At 43.5% G+C, this 27,745-nt stretch overlaps 1 protein-coding gene across 1 annotated transcript in view; it reads left to right on the forward strand.

Annotated features, from left to right (window-relative positions):
* Positions 1 to 877: 877 nt before the first annotated feature.
* Positions 878 to 27,745, forward strand: part of LOC114064475 (bifunctional heparan sulfate N-deacetylase/N-sulfotransferase 4-like) — a gene marked incomplete at its 3' end in the record, with an annotated part of 57,380 nt that continues 30,512 nt past the window's right edge. The window contains exons 1-2 of the mRNA XM_027897550.1: positions 878 to 1,106; positions 13,096 to 14,272. Of these exons, the coding sequence (XP_027753351.1) occupies positions 13,292 to 14,272 (981 nt within the window). The remainder of the gene's footprint in view (positions 1,107 to 13,095; positions 14,273 to 27,745) is intronic.

Below are 27,745 nucleotides of genomic sequence, written 5' to 3' on the forward strand. Positions count from 1 at the left end.
CAAAGGATTTTAATAGGGAATTATGCAACAAATAGGTGGAGAACTTCTGTCACAGAGTAGGAAAATACTTTGCAACTCTGAGCACAGAATATTTGCTGCTATCAGGGACATCATTTGCAACCCACTTGCTGGGTGACCTCTGCTGGGTTTCGGTCATGCACTAAAACCCACCTTTTGTTGTACCAGGTGATCTTATCAATGACCTAACGAGAGCAGGAACCAAAAAAGTCTCCCAGCACTGTGATTTTGTTGATGCTCCTTTAGCATCTGGAGATGGTGAGGGGCAGATGGGGGCTCAAGCTTCCTCCTGTCAGGAAAAATGACTCTCTCAACTTTTCCCTTCTCCCAGGCTGTCTCTTGCAGGCTCCAGGTGTAAAATCAGAAGGTGGAAGCGGCACTTCCCTCCCGCATTTTGGGCGGGCGGGAGGGGAGGTGGTCCAACCGCACAATGACAGATTATGCAAATCCTGGCGAAGCATCTAATCAATCACGGCGGTGGCGGAGGGATGCAGCTCATCTCCGAATTAGCCTCCACCGCCGCGTCCTCGCGTGAAGCATCCCCCCCCCTTCGGCTGGAATGACATCAGAGCGGCTCCGAGCCCTTGAAAGTCTGCGGGGCTGATTAGCGGGAGGAACCGGCCGCTTCTGCCAATCGCAGCCCTGCGAAGCCGCCCCGATACTCCTGGAGATACGAGGGAGAGGAGGCTGGCTCCAGCGAGCGGGAGAGCTCAGCGGCAGCGCTGACGGGAGCGGCTGCCATCGGGGTGATCGAACACTTGCCGCTGCCTCTCCGCTGGAGCCCGGCTGCTCCCCGCCGTAATCCCCGCGCCCTAGGAGGAAGCTGCGTTTCCAGCGGTGTGCCGAGCTTGAGGTTCGAATCGTCGCAGCTGGCTGCCCGCTCTGGGAAGGACAGTCTGTGTGTAAATGAGATGTGACTGCGTGGCGGCAGAGTTCGGTCACTGGGGCTGGAGCAAGAGGAGCCTTCCCGGGATGCCGCTCAGAATACCAGCTGAAAAACTCTCCCTAGTTTAACCTGGAGCCATGTGAAGAGGTTTGAATAGCAGATGCCTCTCTCCTGCATGCTAGCAAGAGAAATTCTTCTGTAGGTAAGCTACTGTTCAGCTTCTCAACCTATACTTCTGGGGAAATATTCATACAGCTACACAGACGGTGCCTGGACTCAGACTAGAAAGCAGAGCCCAGCAGGTACAAATATCTACACAGCACGTCCAACAGTGTACCTTGAACCTGTGCACAGTGAGTACCTCAGAAAGCTGCCTAGAGCCTGGCATTCCAAGGAACATATGAAAGTTTGGGATACACTTTGCCATGTTTGCATGCAAGTGCCCTCGAGGTAAATAGATGCACACTCTCGGAAGGGAAACTTGTTTGCCTAAATAGATGAAGGATCCCAGAAGGTAGAGCTTGGGAAGTTATGTGTGGGGGAAAAGAGGATGCTGTTGCAGCTCTCTAGTCCACTCCGTATTCTTTGCTTTCCTTTGCTACCATCTAGCAAAGTTAAGCAGAACTACTGTATTAAAATTAGAAGGTGAAAGTTTGGGCATATATTAAACACGCACTATTTAAAGTAAGAGTAATTGTACTGTGAGGAAGCCAAGACCTACAGAGCTGCTCTCTTGCAGCACTTTGATACCAAGCAACATCTGTCAGCAACATTTTTTTTTTTAAAGAGCATGGCCATTCATAGCGTGGAAGCAGTGGTTGTTTCAGGTAGTGAGAACCAAACTGAAGAAATCAGTGTGTGCTCTTCAGACACTACAAAGCCAGGGTCCAGCAGCAGCCCAGTGTTTTTATCTCCCAGCTGGCACAGCAACTCCAAGTCATTGCTGCTGGTAATGAGTAAGTGAATAAGTCTCTTCCTACAAGCACTACACTCGAGTCAGCACACACACAAACAGAACCCCACACGCACCGAGTTCTCTTTTCCCCAGGGAATTTACCATGCCATTCTACCCAATTTACCATTTCCCATTGCTAACTTCTGCAGTTCTCAATCACGTTGCTTGAACCCTCCCACCCTGGGGAATAAATGCTGCAGAGTCTGGTCTACCCCATGTAGCAGGTCACTCTGCCTTTTCGAGCTCTGAATGTTATCAGAGAAAAAAAAAAGTCATTTTCATCCCATTTCGTCAGTAATTTTAATTAAGATCCTCCTGCTACAAGATGTTCAGCTTGTGGAAGGGTAGCAGACTCTCCTTGCTCATAAAGTTTCAATAGTTGGCGATGTTTCCAGGTGCTTCCCTGTGTTGCCCCACCATGCCTGTATGCTTCCCTCACGCACAGTTTTGCATCCCCCCAGCTGCTCTGTCTGACTTGCTCTCTGAAATGCTGCTCTAAAGGAAGGGGAGGGGGTGGTGTGTGAAATGCCAAGCTGCTTTTAACTAAAAAAATTCCCGGCTTCCAGTTTGCTCCTGAATCTTATCAATGCAGATAATATGATCTTCCCAATTAGATTAGATGTTCCTAATGGCATCGCTCTGTGTAGAAGTTGAAGGCTGTGTATTCATTTTTTGTGCCATTTCCTCAGAACATGGCCATTTTTTGGATTCATAATAGATGCCTAATGTCTGAAAGCCCCAGAAATGAAAGCAGGAGTATCCTAATGTCTTGTTGACACCACTCTCTTCTGTGAGGCTGGAGAACTACTCCTCTAACTTCCATTTTTTTGGAGTAAATCAGATCCAAAGGGTTAGATTAAAGCAGAATGCTTGAGTGACTGACCACTTCCACACACACATATATATACACATATATGTCCCCACATATAATTCCATTTCAGTCTGAACACCCTGTTAACTCACAGTATCAAGTTCTGGAAGTCCTGTTAAAACCTGATGGGTGTTTAGAGGTTGTGATATCTGCTGTATCACTCCTTATAATGGCAATGAGCAAACTTAGCTGATGTGGCAGCATGCAGCGATCACGAGCTCCTCTAGAGTTCAACTATCACTCAGCACAAGTGGAAGAAAAATATGCTCATAGTAAAGGTGGGTTTTTTTAAGGTTTACAGTACAGGAATTGTCCCAGCAGTATAATGAGATACTTGAAGGAAAACGTGGCTATATATCGCAAACCCATGGCAATACTGAGCAAAGAAAACGCTGGTGAGTTACTATTAGTTGGGACGTGGAGTTTTCAGTTGGATAAACAAAAAAATTGCATTTCACCATGTGCCCCCAGACAAAGATTTTTCTCGTTTTTCTACAAGGAATAAGGGAAAGAATGCCATGCTATTTTACCAACAAACAAACAAACAAAAAACAAAGAAACAAAAACCATAATTTCTGTTCCAAATCTTTCTGCTTTAGCCCACAAGCAATTCTGGTTTGATTGCCCCTATGACCATAGGGCTGGCTGAGTTTCAGCTGCACACGTGCACTGATGTGTGCTTCCATCAAGTGTTTGCTTTGCCAGCTTTCATCATCACACAACCACAGAGTGGTTTGGGTTGGGAGGGACCCTCAAGATCATTTAGTTCCAACCCCCTCTGTCCTGGACAGGGACACCTCTCTTCAGCTTCAGAGGTTTGGAGATAGGCTGAAGGAGGCTCATATCACAGCAACAAGTCCTATTAGGGTGTGAAAGCAATGCTCCTCGGGAAGGTAAGCAACCCAGAAGGGTGTTAGAGAGAAATACAGAATTAATTCTCCATCTATGTCAACATTTAAATTAGAAAAATTGAGCTATTAAAAGAATCGGGTGCTGGAAGAAATGAAAATCATTCGCATCAATCCAAAACATTTATTACAGCTACTGTCAGGAATAATTACAATGGGATCACAGATTCTTCTGAAACGAAGAGTTGCTACAGAAAAATAATAATATTTTAGATAAAACAGTGATGCCACCAGAATCACGTGGCAACAGCTCACCAGGGTAGAAACCATGTCACTGTTTGACGAGGAAAACTCCCTGGCACCAGAAGTCATATAAGGTCATGAGATGATTCAAACTCAATTCCAAAAGAAGAGAGAAGCATTTAAACCTATTTCCTCCCCTCTGGCTACAGGAGGGGTCACAACTGCCCTCCCCAGGTGAGCAAATGAACCCTCCCTCACTGTCAGACCCACAGCAGAGAGAAGGATGTGAACAGGCTCTTCCCTGAGCAGACCTGCACAAAACCTCCCCTCCTGCAGGGCTATCCACAGCTACTTATGCCACCCCACACTCTGCCAGGCATCCACTGAAAGCATTGCATTTAGCTCTTAGTGTATTAATAAGTGTTCTGATTAATAATTCATAGGAGCTGCTGGCCATAAAAGAGGCGACTGGTTGGGAAGTTGAAACAGTCTGTCATGAAATATGCACCCACCTCTACGTTCCAGTTTCAGGGGAGGTTTCAGCCAACATCTTTTCCTTTGCGTGGGACCATATTTTGCAAGGAGAAGACCAGAGCTCAAGGTTCCAGAGCCTCGGGCTATTCTTGACTTTATTCTCTCTCACTGGGATATTTATCACTCCCTTAAACCACCAGAGGAAAGGGCAGGTGGTCAGTGCTTCTCAGGGAAATTTTTGGAAATGAGAGGAAACATTCAGTATCCAGGCCTCTGGCTAAAATACAGAAATCAAACTTACTGGTCACAATTGATTTTAAAGCCCTCAGAGATTTTTTTTTTTTTTAATTTAAACCAAAGCAGGGCCATCTGCCTTGATATTTTGCCAGACTACCTGCATTCTACCTACGTAAATAGCTGGAATAACAGACTAGGGCACCTTTAGTCATGACTGGTCAATAGACTGTATTTGGTTTGCAATTTTAAATGGTTTCACTATTCTACCCCCAAACTGCTCAGGGTGGAACCATGCATCAGAAGCCTGATGAATGAATCACCTGCAGAACAGTATGTTACTATAATTTGTACCTGAAAAACCAAAATTAAAGAGAACTCTGTGACATGCACTGTCCACATGACAAGCAAAGCAAGCCATGCACACCTCAAAACTCAGGCTCCTGTAAGACCAGCTCTCCAGCAGCCTTGGAGCAAGCTCCATGTGCCTGCAAAAACCAGCAGCAATCATCCTGCAGATCCAGACTTCTAGCTGAAGTGCCTCCAAAAAGGCTTTGTCCTCCATGCACAAATATTTATGATCAGGCAGAAAATTTAAGTATCTATGTACATATTGCCTAAAACAGAGCTTTATCGGTCACAGCATATCATTGTGTTAATTAATGAGACATCATTCTGTTGGTTTGTAAGACCCTTCCATAAACCAGAAAGCCAGGATTTTCCCTTCCACGATACACCCAGGACATGGAAAACACAGCTACAGTTGTGCACTCAGAGAGACTTTGACAACCACTTGGATTTTTTTTTTTTTCATTCCACACCCTCCCCCTTCCAATGCAAGTTAATGCCTCAGTAGTTCAATAAACAGAGATTTTTCATGAAAACAAGAGGTTAATCAAAGCCTCTCCACTCTGTCACAGAGCCCTAATGGTATTAGTTCTAGTTCCAGTCTCTGAGCTCAGCGTGACTCAACAAAAAAAACAAACCCCTGAATTCCCAAGTAGGACCCTTATCCTACTAGTGGCATTTCCAAATTGAACTTTATCTCGACAAAACGAAGCATACATCTTTTGAAAGGCAACATTTGTTTATATTTGGCACCAAGAGAAAAAAACAGTATCTATAGGTCACAGATGACACAACCAGAAATCTCTAAAGAGATCTTTCATTTGACTGACAAAGTGGCTTCTCACAGAGAAACCCCCTAAAAACAGCGGCAGAAATAAACACAAAGGAATTTAACCAGGGTACAAGGAATAAGAAAAAGGAAGCAAGCTCTGCAAACACATCTGACTGTACATGAAAGTATGGATTTTGCACTGGCTTTCCCAAATGAACCCTCTGCAATATCCACGCTAGGCACATTGGAACCAAACATGAATCATCTTAGAACAATTTACAGCTAATGTGCACGGAAAGGTAGAAAAGGGTAATATTCCCACAGCACAGCCAGAAAAATCAAAGTACTAGAAAAAGCCAGTGGCCTCCAGAGAGCAAAACATGATGGTGGTGGCAGAAAGACAGAAATCAGGGGTTCAGCTCCCTGCCTCATCCTCCCATCATCAGGCATTGGTCCTCTTAACAGGCAAACAATACCCACCCAATCATTTCCAGATAAGAAGTTGAATTTGTAATTTGTAATTTGAATTAATAATCTTCCACAAAACTTCCTCAGACTGTCTTGTCTGCAATACTTAAGTACATTAAAGTGAGATACAGCCTGTTGGGCACTGTAGTATTTTCGGTACGTGATCGAGTTGCTCTGTGTAGATTAGTTTTACTGACTACAGTAATAAGTGCAGCCATAAATGGCTCCCACAAAAAGCCCACCTTGCCTGTTTTAAAGAGCTGGTCACTCTGTTTGCTTTACTTTGCTTGAAAGCCACTACTTGCCCAGACCTGCCAGGCTGTCACCAGCACTGGTGGCTTGGATGATGCTCCAGCCTAAACATCAGCTCTGATCAGTGGTTGCTGGGACCAAACTCTATCTCTTCTCCTCATTTTTCTACCAGATCCTCTCAGGGATAACAAAGCCCTTCAGCCAGTGAGGACAAAGATTGGGAAAGGGAACTCCAGCAGAAATGACTGAAAGAGTAAATAAAGGGATGTTGTTATAGTGAAAAGTAATGTACACAGAGCTTGAAAATGCTTTATGGCTGGCTGGAACCAGGCTTGAGTAAACTCAGAATAAACCCCTGCTCAAATTTTGTGTAGTAAATGTGCTGCTCTAAAGATTTAGGCACAAAGTCTTTGTTATCTGGGTTTAAATAGACTTCCTTTGCAGTGGCAATGGATCATTACTATGTGACAGCAGTGGTCCCTCTGAAATAAGTTAGTGGCCTCCTTTAATTCCTGGCACAGATGTGACCACATCTGACTTTCTCACAAACAGCCCCTGTGACAGGATACAGACACCACAAGACATGTTGTTTGGGGAAATATATTGTCCTTGATATCAGGGCGGACAGATTTTAATTATCTCACATGGTGGCAAAGATTTTTAGGTCCCATAAACAAAATAGGACAACAGAAAATGTGGGAAACCATTAACTACTAAAAAAAAAAAAAATCAAATATAATTTAGTTTCTAACAACTATTCCAGAGCCTCTGACTGTATCTTGTAGGCAAAGGGCCTCTTCATCAAAAAGGGAGCTTTCAAACTTTTTTGTCTAAAAAACCTCCAAAAAGTAAAGCTTTAATAGTCATCCACCAAATCTAAAACCCCTGGTAAACATCCAAAATGGATACAGCAAATCTGCAGATATTTAGATGCTAATAGAACTGTAGAAAGGTTTTGAAATTATTTTTTTAATGCCTTATGTTGTCTATGCAATCAAACAAGATGTACAGGGTTTGACTACTGCATTGATTGACTTTAAGGAGTGCTAGTTAGGCAGCCATTATGTTGCACAAATGTTGTCTCTCAGCTGAATTCACAACACAAATCATTCTATTGGAACTGGATAACTAATTGACAGCCTTATAAAAGCAGAAAACTGTACCAGAATAGATGGACTGTAATAAAACTTCTGATACAATAACTCACAAAAGTTTTATTTGAAAAGCCAAATGAATTCAAATTGGCTTCCACTGAAGCATTAAACTACGAATTGAAAAGTGATGAAGAGCCATTAACCAAGGGAGAGCAGAAGATTTGTTGCACCAAGTCAGGAGAAATGTTTTGTGAGCGGCCTCGGGACAACGCGTGGAGCGCCTGCTTTTGTTCACCGGCCTCGTCCAGAAGGACTGGGGCAGTCAAAGCACGTTAATTCCATCTGCACTCCCCACTAATCCCACTGGGAAAGCAAAGCATCAACTCCAAGGACTCAGTCCCTGTAGGTCACATACTCCTCTCTACCGTCTCTGCTGTGATTGCAGGCACAACTTTCTGCCCTGGCATTTTGGCTCTGTCATCGTGGCTTTAGCAATCAGCTTCTGACCTTCAGATCATCTCTCAACACCTTCTTTTCATCCTCGGTGGCTCAGTTACTTTCCTACGGATGTCAGGAGGGTTGTAAACATCTGTTGAAGGGCGTCATGCAAGAGCAAGTGGCTGTTGCTTCCAGCTCAGCCACGGGGATGCCAAGTGACCTTGGAAAAGTCAGGCCTGTGCCAAATAATGCTCTTGAGCTTCTTGAATTTTTGGTGAGTTACTGGTCAAAATGACAGATCTTATCACCATCAGTCAGGCAAGATGAACAAATATATTGAAAATTAAGGCACTTTTAAATTATTATTACATCATTTTAAGTCTGGACACAGAGGTAAGGTGTTTTGCCTGATGTCATCAAAATGCATATATTCTGGTAATTTTGATAAACTAATATACTTTGAAATCACCACACAACCTAAAGAGCTGCTCAGTGAATGTGATCACTAACAGCTACTTCTTATGATGGTGACTAGAGTCACTCTGTCAATAAACAAGAAATACATATATAGGCTCTCTCTTCACACATGGTTCTCCTAAGACTGCACCTAAATTACCAGTTTCTAGGAGATTCCACACCTCACACTCCAGAGAAATCAGCAGCCAGCTATTTCTGAGGAAATATTACAACTGCTTATTATGTTCAGAAGTACTGAGGCGTCAGAGATCCATAAATTGCGACACTTGAAGGAAACATCACGGATGGGATATTTATGGGAGGTTCTGGGTGGTCCAGATGACTGTGGGGCTGTTGGGAGTTAATGGGTCAGAAGAAAATGAGGCACACCAGGCAACATGCACCACAAGTGGGGTTTAGTTAAGCCTTACAGTACATTTGTGCCACGAGTAAAGCCACACAAAAGTGTTACAGGTGAGCTGGGGAAACAAAGGAGGTGACAATTCTGGCAGGCAGGATTTGCAGAAGGAACAGTCTCACTAGTTCCCACTTGTAAAAGCATCCCACCAGTTCCTGTAGAAGGTCTTTATGTGGGGGTCTCATTAGCAGAAGTTAGAGTTGCCTGTCCAAAAGCATCACATGTACACGTGTAAAACCCATCCCCAAAGATACCTCCGGCCACTCTGCTACAGGGAGCCTTTTCCATCAAAGCTCCAGTTTCTGAAATCATCTGGAAAAGCTGAAAGCCACAGAGAGATAGAAAACAAAAGGGTCAAACTGCTCCCTTCCCAGTATTGTTTCATGCTAAGACCACTCCAGCTTTCACTGAGTGCACAAGTTGAGGTATTTCAAACACTTTGCTTTATATTCACTGATTATGGACTTCACCCTCTGGCATCATTTAGCTTTCTGAAATCAGACAAGATTACATGTGCACTATAGACTGACCAAACTGCTGAAAACACTGAAAAACTGGTGGTTTCACTTACAGATGATTACTCATTGAAAACAAACAGAAAAGATCAAAGTGCTGAGCAGCCTCTCCACTCAGAAATTATAAAACAGGAGCCAGAAGACCTGCCACAGCTTTTACCAGCTGAGAAGCTGCCCTTGTCTAGGTAAAAGACTTTTCTAAATCCTTGTGGTAAGCCAGGAGCAGCTGTCAGCACCACCCCTTATGAGCAAAGCCACGCTTATAAGCACAGAACACACTATAACCTTAAGCTTGAGAAAGAAAAAAAAGTTACTTTCAAGAAGCGTGTAAGTTCTGTGAGCTCACTAAAAATGTCTCTTAGAAACTTTTCTGGGGAAAAAAAAAAACCAAAAAACAAAACCAAAACCAACCAACCAACCAACCCCAAACACAAAAAGCTGGTTTTTATCTCTGCAGTGAACAGTAACCCTGGATTTTTGCTAATGGTCAGCAGGAGTCATTTATCACTCAAATCAGTCACTTGTTTCTGTAATGAATGAGGAGTCCTATGCAGGGAGCAGCAAGCAGGTGTCATGATTCATTGGGCTGCTGGTAAACGGCAGGAGTCACAGGAGCTTAGAAAGGAAGGAAAAGAGGAAAGGGTTTACACGAATTTTTTAGCCTAAAGGAAAGTTTTCTGTATAGAAAATAAAGACATTCTGACTTCTGATTGATGCTGGAACAAGATGAAAGGAAACCTCTGGCCTGCCTCCAGGTGAATTACTCCCAGCAACGCACGCCGGTGCAGACAGGAGATTAGGAATGACCACAGTGCTCTGGTACAAGTGTCCTGCTCCTCTCCTCAGGGCTGTCATCAGCAACATGCTCTCAACCTGCTCGTTACACCGCCAAGCTCTGGAGAAGGTCTGTGTGTAGGAACTGGACCAGAAGAGGATCAGCTTTAATTCCTGAGGCAAGGTTAACACGTGGTGTTAATAAGAGGCTGTTTCTCTGCACTATCGTGCTATCGGTTTTAAATAGTCGAGTCCTAATCTCCCAATCAATCATCTTCCAAATCAGTACACTTTAGTCATCAGTCGAACGCATTTTCAGGGTGAGAGCAGGAAGTATCATTTAGCAAAGAGGCAGCAATTTTTAAACCTCCGTTTTTCTTCAGGCTGCCTGAATTAAAGAAAAATTACAGTCCCTGCAGATGTCTGACATCCCAGCAGGGTTACACTGCAGAGCTCTGCTCTTGCTGGGGAAAGGCCCCACATCTACAGAGACAGCTGAACACACAGCTGAAGATCTACTGAAGGACCAACACCTTGATTTCTTGACCAAAACATGCCCAGCTTTGGGCTTTACGCCCCTGAGGAGTCAATGAGTGCTCATCGGTGACCGTAGGAACACAGGACCTCAAATACCAGTTTCTAAAACTCCATTAGTAACACTAATTATGAAATATGGCCTATTTTCATGTTTTTCAAATAATATAGCACAGGAACTCTCCAAAGGTCTTTGAATTTCTGAGCGAATATAAAGCTGTTGAACTTTAAGGGGGAGAGTTTCAAAGGCACAAATGGCACTTAACTTCCAATTATGCCTTGGAAAATGTCCCACTAATGGCTAATATAGCTGATTTATTCTCATCAACTTTAATTACTTCACACTATTCTTTTTTTTTTTACTGAACAGTATAATCAGTTCAACAGAGCAGTTCAAACAAAATGTGCAAACCAAAAGGAAGCTCTGCTCCAATGCCAGGTTTCCATATGCAAGTGTAAATCCCTCATCAGTTCTAGTATTTAGACACCTAGATAAGTGAGAATGCCTGCACCTGTTATAACACCTGCGTACAACAGACAGTACTTTACCTTAAACCTGATCATTAATATTTTAACTGGAAGAGATTTTACCGGTGTTATTATTTGGAGGAAATAATTGGGGATGAAGATGTAGTTTTGTTTTGGCTTCCATAAAGTCAGAGCCTTCTCATTTTAGTAATACAAGCAATAGTATTTGTGAGGTTTATTTTGACAGCTTGCAGTAGCAGTACCCAGGAGATCCAGCAGGACAGCAGATTGAGGGGAAAAGTGCCATTTTAGGTCTCCTTGCATGCTGTTCTGAGGGGAAAATGTGCAATTTTAGGTTTCCTTGCATGCTATTCCCTTCTGCTACAGGTGTGGGCTGAAACATTTGCTAAGCACTCAGGGTGATTTAGCAGCACATTTCTTAGAGCAGAAGCCCCGGGTTTTATTTAATTTTAAACACAGGAGCCTTAATTAAGACGTTTTACCTGCCCTGGGGATTTCCGAGCCCCTTCTGGAGGGGAGCCCTGCCCGCGGGCAGGGCTGTGCGCTCCGGAGCCGAGGGGACGGCAGGTGTCGGCTCCAAAAAGCAAGAACATATTGCCCTCTAGTGCCCAAAGCAAGAGGAGGATGCAGAGTCCGACAGGCGGGTTAATTATTTTTGCCGAGATACCTGCCTGTCTCACGCCAGCACAACTAGGGCTTGTTGCAATCGGCTGTTTGGGGGAGCAGATTACCCACCCCTTGAGGCTGCCCTTCCCGGGGAGAGCTGCTCTCCCGAGCTGGTAAACCCCGGGAGTCGGGCTAAGTGACTCATCAACGTCACCACTACTCAAACACGGGCGCACAGAGGATGCTTCGCTTGATCCGGTTTTATCTTCTGAGGAAATCTTAATTGGAGGTTTAATAAGAAGCGAAATCCCGGCAAGCAGACAGAACCGCAGAACAAGGGAAGCACCAAAGCGGGGCAAATGCTCTGAAAATTATCAGGGTGATTTTCATTTCCTTGTGATCGCTGTGATTCCTTTTCTATTTCTCCTCTCGCACGTGAGGAATTAGTAAATGCAGGACATTCGTCTCATTTCTGTTCACTTCTGCGCACGGATAAACTCCCCACTGCGCTCACCTTTAGGCCAATCGCTGTGTGACACACAGCAGGGTCGCTGATGGAATAGCCCACAATCCAGGGGGGTGAATCTCCTGGCACACTTCCAACTGAGTTATTAGAGGAGGACGCATCAAGTGCCAAGTATCTGCCTGGAAAAAGCACTTCTTCCCTGCAGTTCCAAAATCATCCATTGTTTACCATCTTGCATTGTTCCAACAGCCAAACAACATAAATAATTCAGAGAGATGTTAATTCCTTTATAAATCCATAGAGCAGCACGGGCTATTTATTTAGTTAGCTTGAACTGCCTCTGAGTCAGATGGTTTACTGTTACCAATGGCAATTTGTCATGATTTTAGGGAGATCTACCAGGAACGGTACAAGAGCTTCAGAGCCAGCCAGGCAGCGAGGTTTGAGCACCTCGTACTTCATCCATACAGGGACACTGAAGGCCCAGTCCTTCAGCTGCAGGCGACATGGAACACAGCCCCACGTTTAAACAACTTTTACTTTCTCCTAATTTTGCCCTACAATCTTCAATCATTCCCATTTGCAAAAGCAACGAACCATTTCAGATAAGAAATGCTGATAGATACACATCCTCAAAAAGTTACGTTTAGGCTTTACTTTTATAGCCTGAGGAGATGGCAGAGCTGTTTGATGCAGCTTCTCCTAACGCATCGAGAAAGCAAGTGACACTGAGTGCTCCTTGAGCTGCTCACAAACCTCCCTCTCAACTCAGATTGCCAGCATCAATCACCAGCCTTATTAACGTGTGTTTTTAATTGCTTCATGGATTTTATTTTACTTTCTCCTCTTTTTACTTCTTGTTGCAGATGATGTTGAGAGTTCTCTCCATTGATTATTGGCAGCTGCTGCATTCTGAGAAAACTTCTTTCAATTTAGCTTTCCGGATCCTTTGACTTCCCGCTCCAACAGCTTTACAACCTCCTTGACAGCTTCATAAATGCTCTGCAATGGTCACATGAACGTCTCGGAAGGGGAATCGGCACCTCCGCAGCTCCTCATTCCCATGGCGCTCTAGGAAGAGAGAGAACCGGCAAAGCGGCAGGTCCGACAGCAGCCGGAAGTCCCGCGAAAGATGAATCTGATCGTGAAGCTCCGCAGAAGTTTCCGAACGCTGGTCATCCTCCTGGCAGCCTTCTGCTTGGCCAGCATCCTCATCTCCGCCTACTTCCTCTACACCGGCTACAAGCAGGAAATGACCCTCGTGGAAGCCACCGGAGAAGCGGAGTGTGAACCCCTCAAACTTCTACCCTACAGGGCTGCGGAGATGAGAACGGCCAAGCCGATTGATCCGTCCAAAACCGATCCCACCGTCCTCCTGTTTGTGGAGAGCCAGTACTCCCAGCTGGGGCAAGACATCATAGCCATCCTGGAGTCCAGCAGATTCCAGTACCACATGGTCATAGCGCCGGCCAAGGGGGATATTCCCCCTCTCACGGACAACGGAAGAGGGAAATACACGATCGTTATATACGAGAATATTTTGAAGTACGTATCCATGGACTCGTGGAATAGAGAGCTCCTGGAAAAATACTGTGTGGAATACAGTGTTAGCATCATTGGTTTTCATAAAGCCAACGAGAACAGCTCCCCCAGCACCAAACTGAAAGGGCTGCCCTTACACCTCTACAACAACGTGGCCCTCAAGGACTGCGTGGTGAACCCTCGGTCGCCCCTGCTGCGCATCACCAAGGCTCCGAGGGCTGAGAAAGGGCCCCTGCCCGGGGAAGACTGGACAGTGTTCCAGTTCAACCATTCCACCTACCAGCCGGTGCTTTTAACGGAGCTGCAGCCCTCCAGGCCCACCCCCCCGGCGCTGCCCAGGGCCGCTCTGTACCCGACCGTCATCCAGGACCTGGGGCTCCACGACGGGATCCAGAGAGTGCTCTTTGGAAACAACCTGACCTTCTGGTTGCACAAACTCATCTTTATCGATGCCATCTCTTTCCTAACTGGCAAGAAGCTGACGCTGTCCTTGGATAGGTACATCCTGGTTGACATAGACGACATCTTCGTCGGGAAGGAGGGCACGAGGATGAACGTCAACGACGTGAAGGTAAGGCAAGGATTGGGGGATACCATCCCAGACACACGTACGTGCAAATGGATATTTGAAAACAGACAAAGAGCTTGAAAAAGCTGGAAAGCTCCACTACCTAATAAAGGCTGAAAGTGCACAACTGCAGCCAGCAGATGCAGAAACCGCAACCTGAGATCACTTTAAAAGCCTGTTTGCCCACACACAGCCAGAGATGCACCTGCGAATGTATGGAGGGGGATACACATGTATGTGGGGGGTATACATATCAAAAATACCATTTATAGACCTTTCCTGTATCATTTATTTCACTATTCCTGTAAAGTAGACAGAAGATGGTTGCCTTTTTAAACCTCACTATCTCTGTACTGAGAAAGAACAAAAAGGGCAAAAGGCGGCGGGGGGGAGGGGGGGAAAGGCCTGAAAAAGTTACAGTCCTAATTTGAGATAAGCATTTAAAGGCAGCAGTGACAGGATGGAAGCATAGCATACACTGGAGCAAGTGACATAACCATCTGACACAGTGAAAAGCCAACAGGCTATTCTTCAGGGACTCTTTTACACCTATTTGATGATCTGGAGTATCCTGGGATGCCACTAGATTTGTTCACAGTAATTTTCAAAGATGTATGCAGCTTGGAAAGAATAGACACAACTCTGTAGCATGACAGTTATTTCCTTGTAATTTTCCACATGTGGGAATCATATTCAGACATTAATTGAAGTCCCTAAGCATGCAATATCACATTCTCAAGCCTTTATTCTAGAGGGTTTTTTTCTGTAAATACCAAGTGCTTTCAAGGACAATAAGAAAGCCTTTTGTTTTGAAATGCAGGTTTCTATTTAATTTCTAAACTCCTATTTCTGTATTCATCTGCCTCCTCATCCAGACCACTGACGTATCAAAACACCCTGCAAAAGCAATATCCTCATATACAATTAAAACCATTTTGCACATCAGAAGCGTTTGGGTAATTCTATTAGCCAAACCAGGCAGATGAATGCTCATCAGGGCTGATTTGGAATGCCTGGTGTCTTTGAGCTCTGAGCACTGTGAACAAGCTCAGTGATCAAGTGCTCTCTCTCTCTCTCTCTCTCTCTGGAAATATCTGGGAAAATGCTCCGAGAAAGGGCTTGGATACAAGAGGAAATGAACTGAGAAGGCAATTGTGAAACAAGTTTTCCAGCAATAGCTTTCCGCCCGCACATTTTTGAGAGCGTCTCTCTGACGTGGTTTGCTCCACTAAGGAAGTCTACTATTATTCCACAGCGGGTAAAGAGCCCCCATTACCAGCAGAGGAGAGTCCACACAGAGACACTTGCGGATTCAGATCATCCTTTTCACTGGAATAATCTCATTATGCTTAAAAAGATAAAAAGTCACCTCCTTTTTTACCCAGCAATCAACAACAAAAGCAGGCAAAGCTTTCCACCTGTGCTTGGCAGAGCAGCCACACTTCCATGCTCAGTTTAGGAGACACCACAAAAAAACTCCAGATCCAGGGGCCTGAGTAGGATCTGGATGCTGTTAAAAGCATTTAGCATTATTTTTATTTATTCACCTGAAAACCCACCAGTCCACACTGCTCAATGCCTAGACAGCACCAAGGAAAAGCATTTGCTAGGATTCAGACTTTCTGCAAGGAATGCATGGTGAGTATTCCTTTCTGGAGTGTGTTTGAGTCAAGGTATGAAGGGAAGTTTTCATTCTTCCCGCATTTCTCCAGTGCCAACATAGCTGCCCGCTTTCATCACAAAACCACCAGCAGTGCCACTCGTGAGACAAACTCTCTCCTCACCTCCAACAACAATCGTGCCACAAACACAAACCACGGGGATCAGAACCTGTAGACATTCTGTGGCTTGATTTCAAACCAGTTACCTGGTACAGATTTGTTCCTCAGGGTATTTCACAAACAGTTGCTGCACACATCGGTCCATTCTTAGAGGCTGGACATTCCCAGAACGCATTAACACACAAAACAGAGCACTTGCTAATGAACATAACACCGAAATCAGAGTGCACTTTGGTTAGCTTACAGCAAAGGATAATTACAGCCAGTTAGAGAACAATCTCCCCAGCCACTTGGGGAAGGAGGCAATTAAGAACCAGTGGACCTGCCTTCACCCCGGAAGGCAGAGCAGCCCTGCTCGAGAGGCAGAAACAAGTATTTAAGAGGCTGATATTTAGGTGATGCCAAAGCACTGCTACGAAGGAGTGGCTGTGGCTGGCTGTTCAGAGAGGGTTCACTCTGCAGAGCCCTAGGGACTCTCTGTTAGGTTCTCCTAAGGGGCCAAGCACACCCAGGTCCCTTGGAAATGCTTTAATCCACAGCAGGTGCACGTAAAAAAAAGCAAGTAAACAGCTGCACACCTCCTATCCTGGGTGAAAAATACCACTAAATAACATCACCCTGTTCAACCTCTTCAGCATTTCTTCCCAGTGACCAAACAGATCTGCCAACCCAGAGGGCACAACTAGAAGTGAGCCTTCTGATAACAATATTAGTGTGTAGCCATAATAATACAAGTCAGCCTGTTCCCGTGTAATTACTTCCTGCAACTCAAATGTTTTTATTCCCTCACAAAGCCTTTTCTCAATTAGGTGCTTCAGGGATAATATATAGTTTGATAAAGGGTGGCATCAGCTAGAGAAACAGAGATTAGAGAACAGAGTTATTATGGGCTGTGTTTACCACAGAAGATCTGCTAGTCCCTTGTGTTGTACAAGTTGTGCAAGGTCATGTCTGGCTCAGTAATTAAACAGGAACTCAGCAGAGCCACAGACAGCTACTTTCCCAAGCTTTGCAGAGATCTATCTGGAGCCTAGCAAGCCTCTGCAAATGAATGGCTCCCTTTCCTGCCTGCCAATATATTACCTCAGTGCTTGATTTGAAAAAGAAAAAGAAGCCATCTATTACTGAATTTGTGTACCTGCAAAAGGTATTGGTTCCTAAGCACACCAAAGTCCAGCATCACTGACATCAGTGATTTAGCAATAAACTCTTAGAAACATCTGGTTATGCTGAGCCTGGAAGTGCCATACAGAAAAAAAATTACAAGACTTTTCACCTTTAAAGTCTCTTTTTAACTGAGCACAAACAAAGCTGCATTACCCACAACAGGGAGTAAGAACTTGCTCAAGTTCTTTCTATTTCTTTTCTCTTGCTGTAGTATGTATGAGATAAAACAATATTTACTCACCCAGGAAGAGCTCAATGCAGTGACCAGGGATTTTTCAGCACCTTTCTCCAATACACTTCCTACTGTTAACTCAAAAAACCCTGCAAGAGCACATTGCAAGCTAGGGAATTTATTCTTTAATAAATAAAACAAATAAAGGGTTTTTTTTGAAAAATCCAAACAGACTAAAAAGCATTAACCTCTCACTTCCTACTTTCCTCTTAGCTCAAGACTTTACAATGCACCACAATCCCCCTTTTATAACCTTCTTCCAGGTGGACTCTGTCAGGAATCATCTGCTTCCTTCTCTTCCCCCCCTTCCAGGTGGAGCTGGTAGATTATCAAAGAGGAATTGCTCATCCCAGCACCACCATATCACACAGCCCCTTCTCTAAAAGCCATGTTTGCCTTTTCTGTATTCCTCGAATTGCTGCCCCAAGGGCAAGAGCATCCTTGGGCTTTCTGGGACACTGTACAACGCTGGAGCTTTGGAATGTTATTTGTGTCACTGCTGACTGCGGTCCTTCCTTCTCCTTGCAGCTCCTCTTGTGTTCTCCCCCCTTCTTCCACTCTGAGCTCCACTTACCTCAGTGGAAATAAGAATTGCATTAGTCTCTGACACCTCCTCACAGTCTGCACTTTGCCTTTGACCTTCACCGTCATTAAAATGCCTGGAACACTTAAAGGCTGCGATTCTAGGCTCATTTCAGTATTTTAAAGGCACGAATTCATGTCGGAGTTGCATCTTTTAAGGTAATTCCAAATGAAAGAGTATACTGGCACAGCAGGAAGCTGAGCTCAACAACTGAATCTCTCCAGCACACGCTTTTCCTGATCTTTTTTTGCAAGGACAACTGCTTCCAGGTGGACTAACTGGACATGGCTGGGCCACATGTCAGTACAAAGCTGTGGGTGAGCACAGGGTGAGCAGAGCTCTCTGTGCTGCTTTTTGCAAAGAGGCAGGGCAGATTACAATGGATACTTGGGTTTCTGAGGGGTTCCTCTGGATGCCCTTGTATCCATCCCACGCTCACACTGAACTGTAGGGAAGGTTATAGCGAAGCTACAGCATCCCAAAACCTCAGTCTGCATTCAGATGTTTCCAGATGTACTCACTACAACCCCCTAAATCCCCAGTGCTTGGGCAAAACTTCCTGTGCTATAGAGAGACACGGGAAACAAACCCGTTCTTATTGTTCATTCATCTGTGGCTTTTTCCTTCAGCAGAAGCTGCAAGGAGCAGTTGCTTCTCTGCTGATGATGTGAGATAAAATAATCACCCCTATACCCTTTTAATAAGCCCCTGCCAGTAAAGTAACCAGACCAATGAGCAGTTCAGGGAGGAACTGAAAGCAGGAGATGAATGAGCAGAGGAGGCCAGAGGAGACAGCCAAGCATTAGTCATTACAGGCTGTGTGGCACTAACGTCACCTTTAAAAGCACTTGAGAGTGGCAGTGAAGAGCACAATGAAGCGAAATTCTGGAGTTCCCACTTTTGGATGGTCCTAAAGCATTTAGAAAAATGAATTTAAATAGTAGCTGAGAGGCTGTATAAGAAAACTTTAATAATTGGGCAATCTTTTTAAAAATGGGAGTGTCTGCTCCATTCTGCTTCATCAGAGATGACAGTTCATTCAATATTTTCCCTGTCTGGGTCTCCTGAATCACCCAATTCTTTCTGTAATAATTTGAGTGTTGAATACTGCTCAAGTGCCTTGTCAAGATACATCACACCAAATGTTCTATACTTCTTTTCTTTCAATAGTCTGTTCTTTCATTCAGAACTTCAGTGCCACTCTAGCTAAAAAACACAACTCCTTTGCCACCAGCAAAACATCTATTTTCCTCCTTGGCAGCCTGATGGCATGACTGTGTATCCAAGTACCCTCCCTGAATGATAATAGATTTGGGGTCCTCTCCTCTGCCAGGTGCCCACTGAAGATTTGGTAGGTCTTGACAGAAACCAAATTTTGGTGGCTCTAATTTTCTAGCTCTTTCATTTATTAAACAATTACATTCCTTCTATGTGTCTCACACTCTGTCCCATGGTCTAAGCAAGGTTTTCCTGAAGGTCTGAGAACTCCCTTGGTGTTCTCCTGTCCCAAAGGACACACTGGTTTTTGGTCTGCAGGGTTACATGACTCCAAGCAGTCCAATTTGATAGTGTTTCTACAACCACCACAGAACCATCTCAAATCTTAAAGGGTTGTTTTGTTTTTTTTCCCCAAGAAAAAAAGTTGAATCTTCCATGAAGCAAGAAAATGAATTCTAAAAAAAAAAAAAATGGAGAAAAATCATCCTTCTGGCCACGTAACAAGAGGTTAATTTTGAATTATTAAAAACCAGCACAATGCATTTTAAAATATGGAATGGGCAGTCTTTTCAGTTATTGGTCTAATTCAGAGATTTCTAGTGCTCACAGCCTGACTCAGCACCACTGTCCGGTGACACATGCCTTTGGCTACACTCCCACTGATTTCCTGGATTTGCACTGATTACTTGAATCCCTTCTCCAAAATAGCTCTGCAGTCATAGGTTGTGTCATACTAGAGTTTATTTCCAGGACACGTGTGATACTCCACTTAATTTAGTTTCATTCAGGGAATCCATAGGAGCCAAAAACCACGGCTGCTTTACATCAGCCCCTCAAGAGACCTGCATTAACCTGAGCTTCAAAACAAGGCATATTAGTTAAAAAAGAGCAGTAACAATTGCTTCCTGCACAACAAAATACCACTGTGGGATGATGAAATGGCCTTGCAGGAAGGCCAGGCAGCGCAGGCTGCAAGAGCAGTCATAATTATTGCCTTAAAAGCACTTGATGCAGCAATAAACACATTACCCTGAATGCCATATATAATGCAGCGCCTCCAGTAGCAGCGTTACTAAAGTGACTTTAAATATGCCTTTGTCATCCAAATGTGAGCAGAAGGAACATTCAGAGCCAAAGCTCAACTTGGCACCGTTGGCATTATTTAAATGATGGGGAAGTGGCAACGCTCAGGAAAAGGGTGAAGAGACAGAAGGGTGGACAAACAGATGAGTAAGGGAGACAGTCTCCAAGAGAAAAGGAGAAATTTGAAATGCCAATTATTTTAATTAAATCATTAATTGGGCATTTTCTGTCCATCTCTGTATCGTAACGAAGTATGAAAACGAATATTTGACTATGTCAGGCTCCAAATCCTTAGACATATCTACATACCCATCTATCCATCCTTACACCTATAAACACATCATATACTCACACAAATCTTATGATCTTTGTCTTTTCCACAACTGTGGCCAAAGTCCCCTCCAATTACTGCTTTTAACTGTAATGTTTTCCATCCCACACATTCTTGTCTTTACTATTGAATAGAACATTGTAAAAAACACCTGCCAGCCCTACACTACTTAGATAAAAATGGGTTTGGATTGCTCTTCATTGGTTTCTAAAAAAAAAAAAAAAAAAAAAAAGTACAAAAGAATATTTTTTGTCTCACAGGCATTTATAATATTCTGATAGAAGACTACTTATTAATTTAAATAGGTTGACAAAACTTCTAAATTTTCAATGGAAATACTAAATACTGTAATTTATCATTTCAACAGTTACACTATTTTATAGATAATATTTCATAACAGTTAGGAATTTCTCTCCAGAAATTTCAGGAAGAACGCAAAACTTTTTTTATTCTGTTCCAATTAAAATTTCATTTCCAAAATTTATGAGAAAATCAAAGGACGAGCTATTCACAATGTCCTGCAAACCGGTGCATTAGTCAGAGCACTCCGGAGCTTTCTGGGCAGTGCTTTTGTTGGTTAGGGGTTTGATTTACTGCACCACACTGCATGCATTGGACTGTCCTGGTGTAAAACTCCAGCATTTATCACTGATGAGTGAGGAAGGTGATAAAAAGCTCCTATATTTGCAGTTAAGGCTGGTACAGAAGGACCACCAGGGCATCGTGGTGTCCTTCCACTGAGGGCTCCTCCACGAGCAGCTTGCCCTGCTTGGAGCCCAGAGTTTGTCTTTGGGAAACGGATCCACGGATTATTACTTTTTTTAAATTATAAACATAATTTACCAAGCCAGCACAATTTCTCTAAATATCTGTAAACCTCACCCTTCTTCTATGTTTTTGTTCTTCCTTTTAATTCCCAGCCCTCATTTAACGTGCTGGTCACGTCTTCATCCAGACAGCACCCAAACAGCAGTGGGATCTGTGGTGTGATACACACTCAGCACTTGGCATCTCTGCTATTTTTAACACTTCTGATTGGAAAAGGCTGAATCTGTTATCTCAGGGTTTAATTTTCTTAATTGAGTTAGTGACTTCTTCAGCATTTTTGCGTTCCTTTTTTAAAAATCACAGATTTAATGTAACAGCACTAATAATGCCTTCCCAACACTTTCTGACCAAGGTATGGAAAAATTCAAGGGGTTTGAGGTTAGGATTTTAGTTTTCCTTCCTTCCAACTTGTGTAGCCATTTATCCTTGGACTAAGAGGGTGAAAAATCCTCCCATAATGGCAAAGTGGCAATGCAGAGGAAAATGAAGTTTATATTCTTGCTACTCCATCAACTTGGACTGCTCCAGTGGAACAGCTTCTCATGGCAAAATGTTGATTTATTAAATGCAGAATGTTTCACCAGAATATGATTTGAAACAAAATTATGTTCTGCCAGCTCATCTGCTCTGGCAGACTAAAGCAAAACCGGGCAGTTGGTAGAATATTAAAAAAAAAAAAAAAAAAAAATTCCAAAGATCATAATTAAATGGAGCTTTGGAATTGCTGATCTTCCAGAAATTAAAAAATGAAAATAATTCAAACTCTGCTGAGAGACTTCTTTAATATGAGAATATCCCAGGAAATGGATAGTTCAGGTTTATACTGCCTCTTCATTTCATGTAAAAGCCAGAATTATTAATGTAGCTTTTACATTACAAATTAAATCCTGAACAGCAACACTGAGGCAATTTCTAAAAATTGCCTTAATATTATACTTGAACCAAATTCAGACTGAATTAAAGCCGTGGGCTTCAAGCACCTGGATGTTTTACACCCCGAAACATCAGCCCTTCAAGCGAAGGCAGGAGAAAGGATGCTGGAGCTCACATTTTTGACAGCAGACTGGATTTGCCTGCCTTCCCCAAACCTCAGGAAATACTGGCTCCTAAAGCTGTCGCTGAGTCTGGAGTGCACAAGTGGTTTTTTTGGTGGAGATCCAATTGTTTTAACAGGGCAAATCACGTGGGCAGCAGGTTGTGCCTGGGGAAAAGCAGGACATGGGAGACAGGCACAAGGGATGAGGATCAAAGCTGGATCAGGGCCACAGTCTCTCCCTTTTCCAGTAATATTTAATCCCCAGGGGCTACAAAGACTGAAAACCTCCTTTGTAATAATATTTACTGTAGGTTTTTCAACGAATCAGCACAAATGTTTGGGAATTAATTGAATATACACGGATAAATAAGCACTAGTCTATATTAATTTATAATTAATAGAGACTAAATACTCCATAATCCTATTATTTATGAAATCTTTGATGGCATTCCAGGCTTAAGTGTGAACTGCTGAGCACACCCTCTGCATGGTTAATAATAATAATAATAGTAACAATAATAATACTAATAATACTAATAATACTAATAATGCATTACATTTTAAAAAATTCATTTCAGCTGCAAGAATGTGAATTCTTTACCAAAAAAAGCTCTGCGTGCGTCTTCCTGGTAACACATCCCAAGAATTATGTGCATCATAAACAAATATGTCTGTGGTATTATAAAGTGTAATTCCAGTGTATCTGTTATTAGGAAAGGGAATACGGTTTCCCATATGCTCTCACTATTATTTCTCCTGTAACTGGGAACGTGCTGCCAGTGCATTATCAGGAAATAAAAGCTACCCATCCCTGCTGTAAATATTCCAAGGTGGGGGTTGCAGAGGAGCACCATGTTAAAGACCAGAGGGAATTTCAAAACCCAGCAACAATATTCTGGTTTTAGCAATTTCAGGGGCTGGTTCTTGGTTCTGGAACCTTTGGGGGGTCCTAAACCCCAGCAGGGGAGAGAGGGGACAAAGAACAAGGAATGCAGAGCCCATGGAAGAGCTTAAGGAACAAGGAACATTTTCCACGATGGAAAAATACCACCTTTGCCTTGTTGCAGATTATTTTCAGGATTGGAACCTACACCTTGCCCAACAATCCTGTTTGTCTAGCAGAGCGTGAGCCAAGTGAAACCTGTCCCAGCAGTTCAGTGTTTATGATTTTTGAACAGCTACTCCCATATAAAATAAAATTATGGCATTACCCTTCAGCTAGGAGAGTAATAGAATCTCTCACTTCAGAAATGAGTGGAAATTTAGTGCAACAACTAAAATTAAAAGGTGGGTAGTTCGCTGAACATCTTTTTCTCTGTTTAATGATCCTGTGTTACCTGGATTCATATTTCACGTGGATTCATACTTTTCTACAATTTTCAATGGGACTATTTAGAGAAAAAAGTTCTGCCTTTAATGATTAAGATCAAAAGCAATTAGATGTAAAAGGTAACTGACTCAGTAATGCCTTGCCACCAAAATGCATGGAGATGGTTTGAAACATGGATCTTTTTTAACCAAGCTTTCTGGGCTGCTTCTGTTTTCTGAGATAAGGCTACACAAGCATTTAATGTGCTGGTGAGCTCAACCCTCTTCCCTGTTCCTAAGTTCTAAAGACCTACTCACCATAAAGTTTGACAGCCAGTATTCTCCTATATGTGAGAACAGAAAAAAAAAATGAAAATTTCAACTGTTTTGAGACTTATGAAAGGCCCACAAGCACCAGAAACACTGATTTTTCCCTGTATTACTGTTGTCATCGGACATTAATACCCTTGGGAGACGTACCCTTCTTCTAGGATCTGGGCTGAACCTTTGCCCAAGAACTATTTCCTGTGGAAGGTCCTATCCAGCACAGGAATGTTTGCTCACACAGATCGTAAGTTGGGCCAAGGAATGAGAAACTGCAGAGTTGTATTCCCATTCTCTTCCAAGCAGCCGAGAAAACACGTCATAAAAGACATCAGTAACAGCTCTCTATAAAAAATGCTGGTTGGGAATGTTCTCTTTCCCTGCCAAATAATTCACCTGCTGTTCTCAGGCAGAGCACAGCATTGGTCCTGTGTCATTTTAGGAAATGAGGGAGGAGGAGAACACGGGCACACCTTCCTAACAGGAAATACTGTGGATGGATGCACAGTGCTCTGGGAAATCCAAAACATTCCAACGCCAAACAGGGTTGTTTGTCAGAAGCGGTTTTGGAAGCCCTGGGGATAAAGTCATCCCTGTCAGGAATAATTAAGCAGCATCTAGAAATGGACAAGCTCCATCAGACAGCAGGAAATTTAACCAAACCCTCTTTTTCTCTCCTGGTGGCTGGAATTCCCTGGTGGCCTCCCACTGAGGGGCAGGAGCAGGTATTGTCCTTGCTCAGGGCCTGTTCCAGAGGCTGCAGAGCTCTGGTGATTCCCCTTCCCTGCTCAGGGAGCTATTGGAGAGGTGTGATGATACTTTTTACCCTGGAACATTTCCTTGGACTGTTAGAGAGATCCACCGTCAATTTTCCCTATAATTCCTTGGTTTTATGAAAAAGTAACCCACTGGAATTTCTGAGGTGGTTGTTTGCAAACGTGTCAGCCCCAGTGGGTGATCTGGATTGATTTTATTGGAGAACATGCTGGCCTTTGATGTTTCCACTCAGGAGAATCGAGGAGAAACTTAACATGGGCATTCCCACTTTGGTTTGAATCTTCCAGCTTCCTTCTCTGGACAACTCACTGTGCTGTCTTCGAGCTGGGAAGGATAATAAAGCAGGAGGGGTGTTCTGGGACGGATTTTGCAAACTCCAGTTTTCCAAACAACTGGTGAAAATAGTTCTCTGGGCTTCCCTGGTTTCTGATTTTCATGGAGAGCGTGGGCAATGCACAGACTTGCATAGGGGGGAAAAAAAACTAACAAAGTACACACACTGCTGGTGCATAAAATTATTTGAGTGAATGATTTGACATTCCCATGACCTACTTTAGAAGACATTATAAGGAAAAATAGCAAGTAATGATAAAAAGGACAACAAAATTGGAACTACTGAGCATATGAGTTTAAAAATATCTGTTCACAGATGAAAAAAATTGCCAAGGAAAGGCCTGTTTCTGCTCTCGCATTGGATATTTTGGACATTCCTGGTTTTTACCACTCACAACAAGAAAAGAGAAAATAGTACCTGCTGTAAGTTCATTTTCCCCCCCTCCCCATTTAAAAGCTTTAGAAGCTCTTATTTAAACATATGGAGGTTCTCTCGTGGAGCCACTGGACCTATCCATCACTGTGCCAACACGCCCCTTCCAAAAGCTGAAGGACAGACCTGAATTTGGAATATATCAGCTCTTCCAATCTCTCCTTATGATTGAAAATGTGCTGGGGGGGGAAAAAAAAAAAAAAAAAAAGCTTAATTCCCCACCACAAAGCGTATACATCAGTTAGTTTGTAAAGCAGTAAATTAAAGTAGAAATTTGAGATTGCTGGTAGGAGTGCAGAATTTTGAGATAAATGTCTGTGCCCGAGAACTTTAGGGAAGTTTTATTTTTATGACAAGTTATCCCAGTAAATTATTTCCAAGGGCAGTAAAGGCACAGAAAACTACTCTGATTAAATCTTAGTAGATCCAAATCCACAAATGAAAGAAGATAAATAAGGCAGTTTCCATTAGTCCAGTCCTTAAATAATTTACAGCAGCTGAGTGCCCACCTATAATAAGTTGGGGTTTTTTATTGTTGGGGTTTTTTTTGCTTAAGGAAGCGATTCTGAACCACCAAGAAACAAGAGAAAGCAAGCACACACAACTAAACCAAACTGCAGTTGTTGATGCAACTTGTTTTTTATTCTGCTTATGTTGTGCCAAAGAGGAAGAAACTTTGATCTCTTTTTGGCATGGCCTAAACATTCCTGGAGTGATGTCCCTTGGTTTTCCTGTTGGTGACACGCAGCACAGCGACTGCCACACTGCATTTTGCTGCTACAGGATCATCACCACTGAACCTGAATTTTTGATTAACCTACTATTTTAAACCTTGATGTGGTTGGTTCCTTTAAAGCCTAGAGATGGTTTTCTCGTTCAATACTTATTTTAGGGATTATTTTGGGGATTGATCAGAGCTGAGATGATGGTTCTGCCTCTGCATTTTGGGCCTCTTGCTTGCCAGCCCTGCAATGGAACTGCAGACAGACAAACCCCACCTGCCTTCTCCTGCTTCCCCAGCCTGAAGGGCCTTTCTATAAGAGATTTCTTTTGCTGAAAATGCTTTTGAGAGATGGGAAATGACAACAAATAAGCTCTAAAGCCCTTCACTGCTCTGCTGGAAGTGCCCCCAGCCCCTGTCCCTGCTGCAGGAAGCTGAGGGGAAGGATCCTGGTCAGCAGGGTCCCCACAGCCATGGGGAATCACCACCCACTCTCAGCCTGGGCACCTGCTGGTTTTTCCCCTTCCAGGGTTTATCAGCAGATTTGCTTAGTATTCCTAAAAAATCCTTCAGAATGGGCAGTGATTGATCCCGGAGTCCCTCAGCGGTTTCCCAAAGAGGCTGTAAATCTTTTCAGCGGGAAACGCCGACACTGAGCAGCAATCACCGCTGGCAGGGAACTGCTGCAGCCATTCCCTGCTCCTGTGGGACCAGCAGCAGGCCCTGTGGATGCTCCCAGCCCTGCCTAATGCCTTGGATCTTCCCCAGCCAGACAGGCTGGAGAATGGCAAGCAACTGCATTAACTCATCCATGTGGCCCCAGTTAAAACAAACTCTGCTTCTTATGCAGGCTCTTTACTTTTAATTTCCATCTTTTGCCCCGTTAGCCTGTCCCCTTGCTCTCCATTTGAGCTTTTTGCTGCCAGGTGTTCTAACAAGGCCATGAATTCCTTTTTACAGGAAGAGAGAATGAATAATTGTCATGGATATTTTTTATATATCCGTGCACCCACACGTGAGTGGTTGGTCAAGGTGCTCTCACTTGCTGGGGTATCTGTGTCACAGCATCATCTCCCATTTAATACTTCACCAAAAGGCACCTTCTGAGTTCTCAGGGATGCTATTAACCAGTCAGTCATGAGTAGGTAGTAAACTTGGTGCAATATCACCCCATTCATCTCATCCAGCTGAAACAAGCTGAACCTTTGCTGGGACAGATGGGCTCCTCTGCGCTGGATTAAATGCAAGTAGGCTCCTGACACTCTCCTGACTTCAGGACAGAGTTACAAAACAGCAGCAGAAGTAGATCTGATAAACTGAG

This window comes from Empidonax traillii, unplaced genomic scaffold, assembly GCF_003031625.1.
Source record: "Empidonax traillii isolate 1590-97213 ecotype Southwest subspecies unplaced genomic scaffold, ASM303162v1 scaffold548:size421700, whole genome shotgun sequence".
Lineage (NCBI taxonomy): Eukaryota > Metazoa > Chordata > Aves > Passeriformes > Tyrannidae > Empidonax > Empidonax traillii.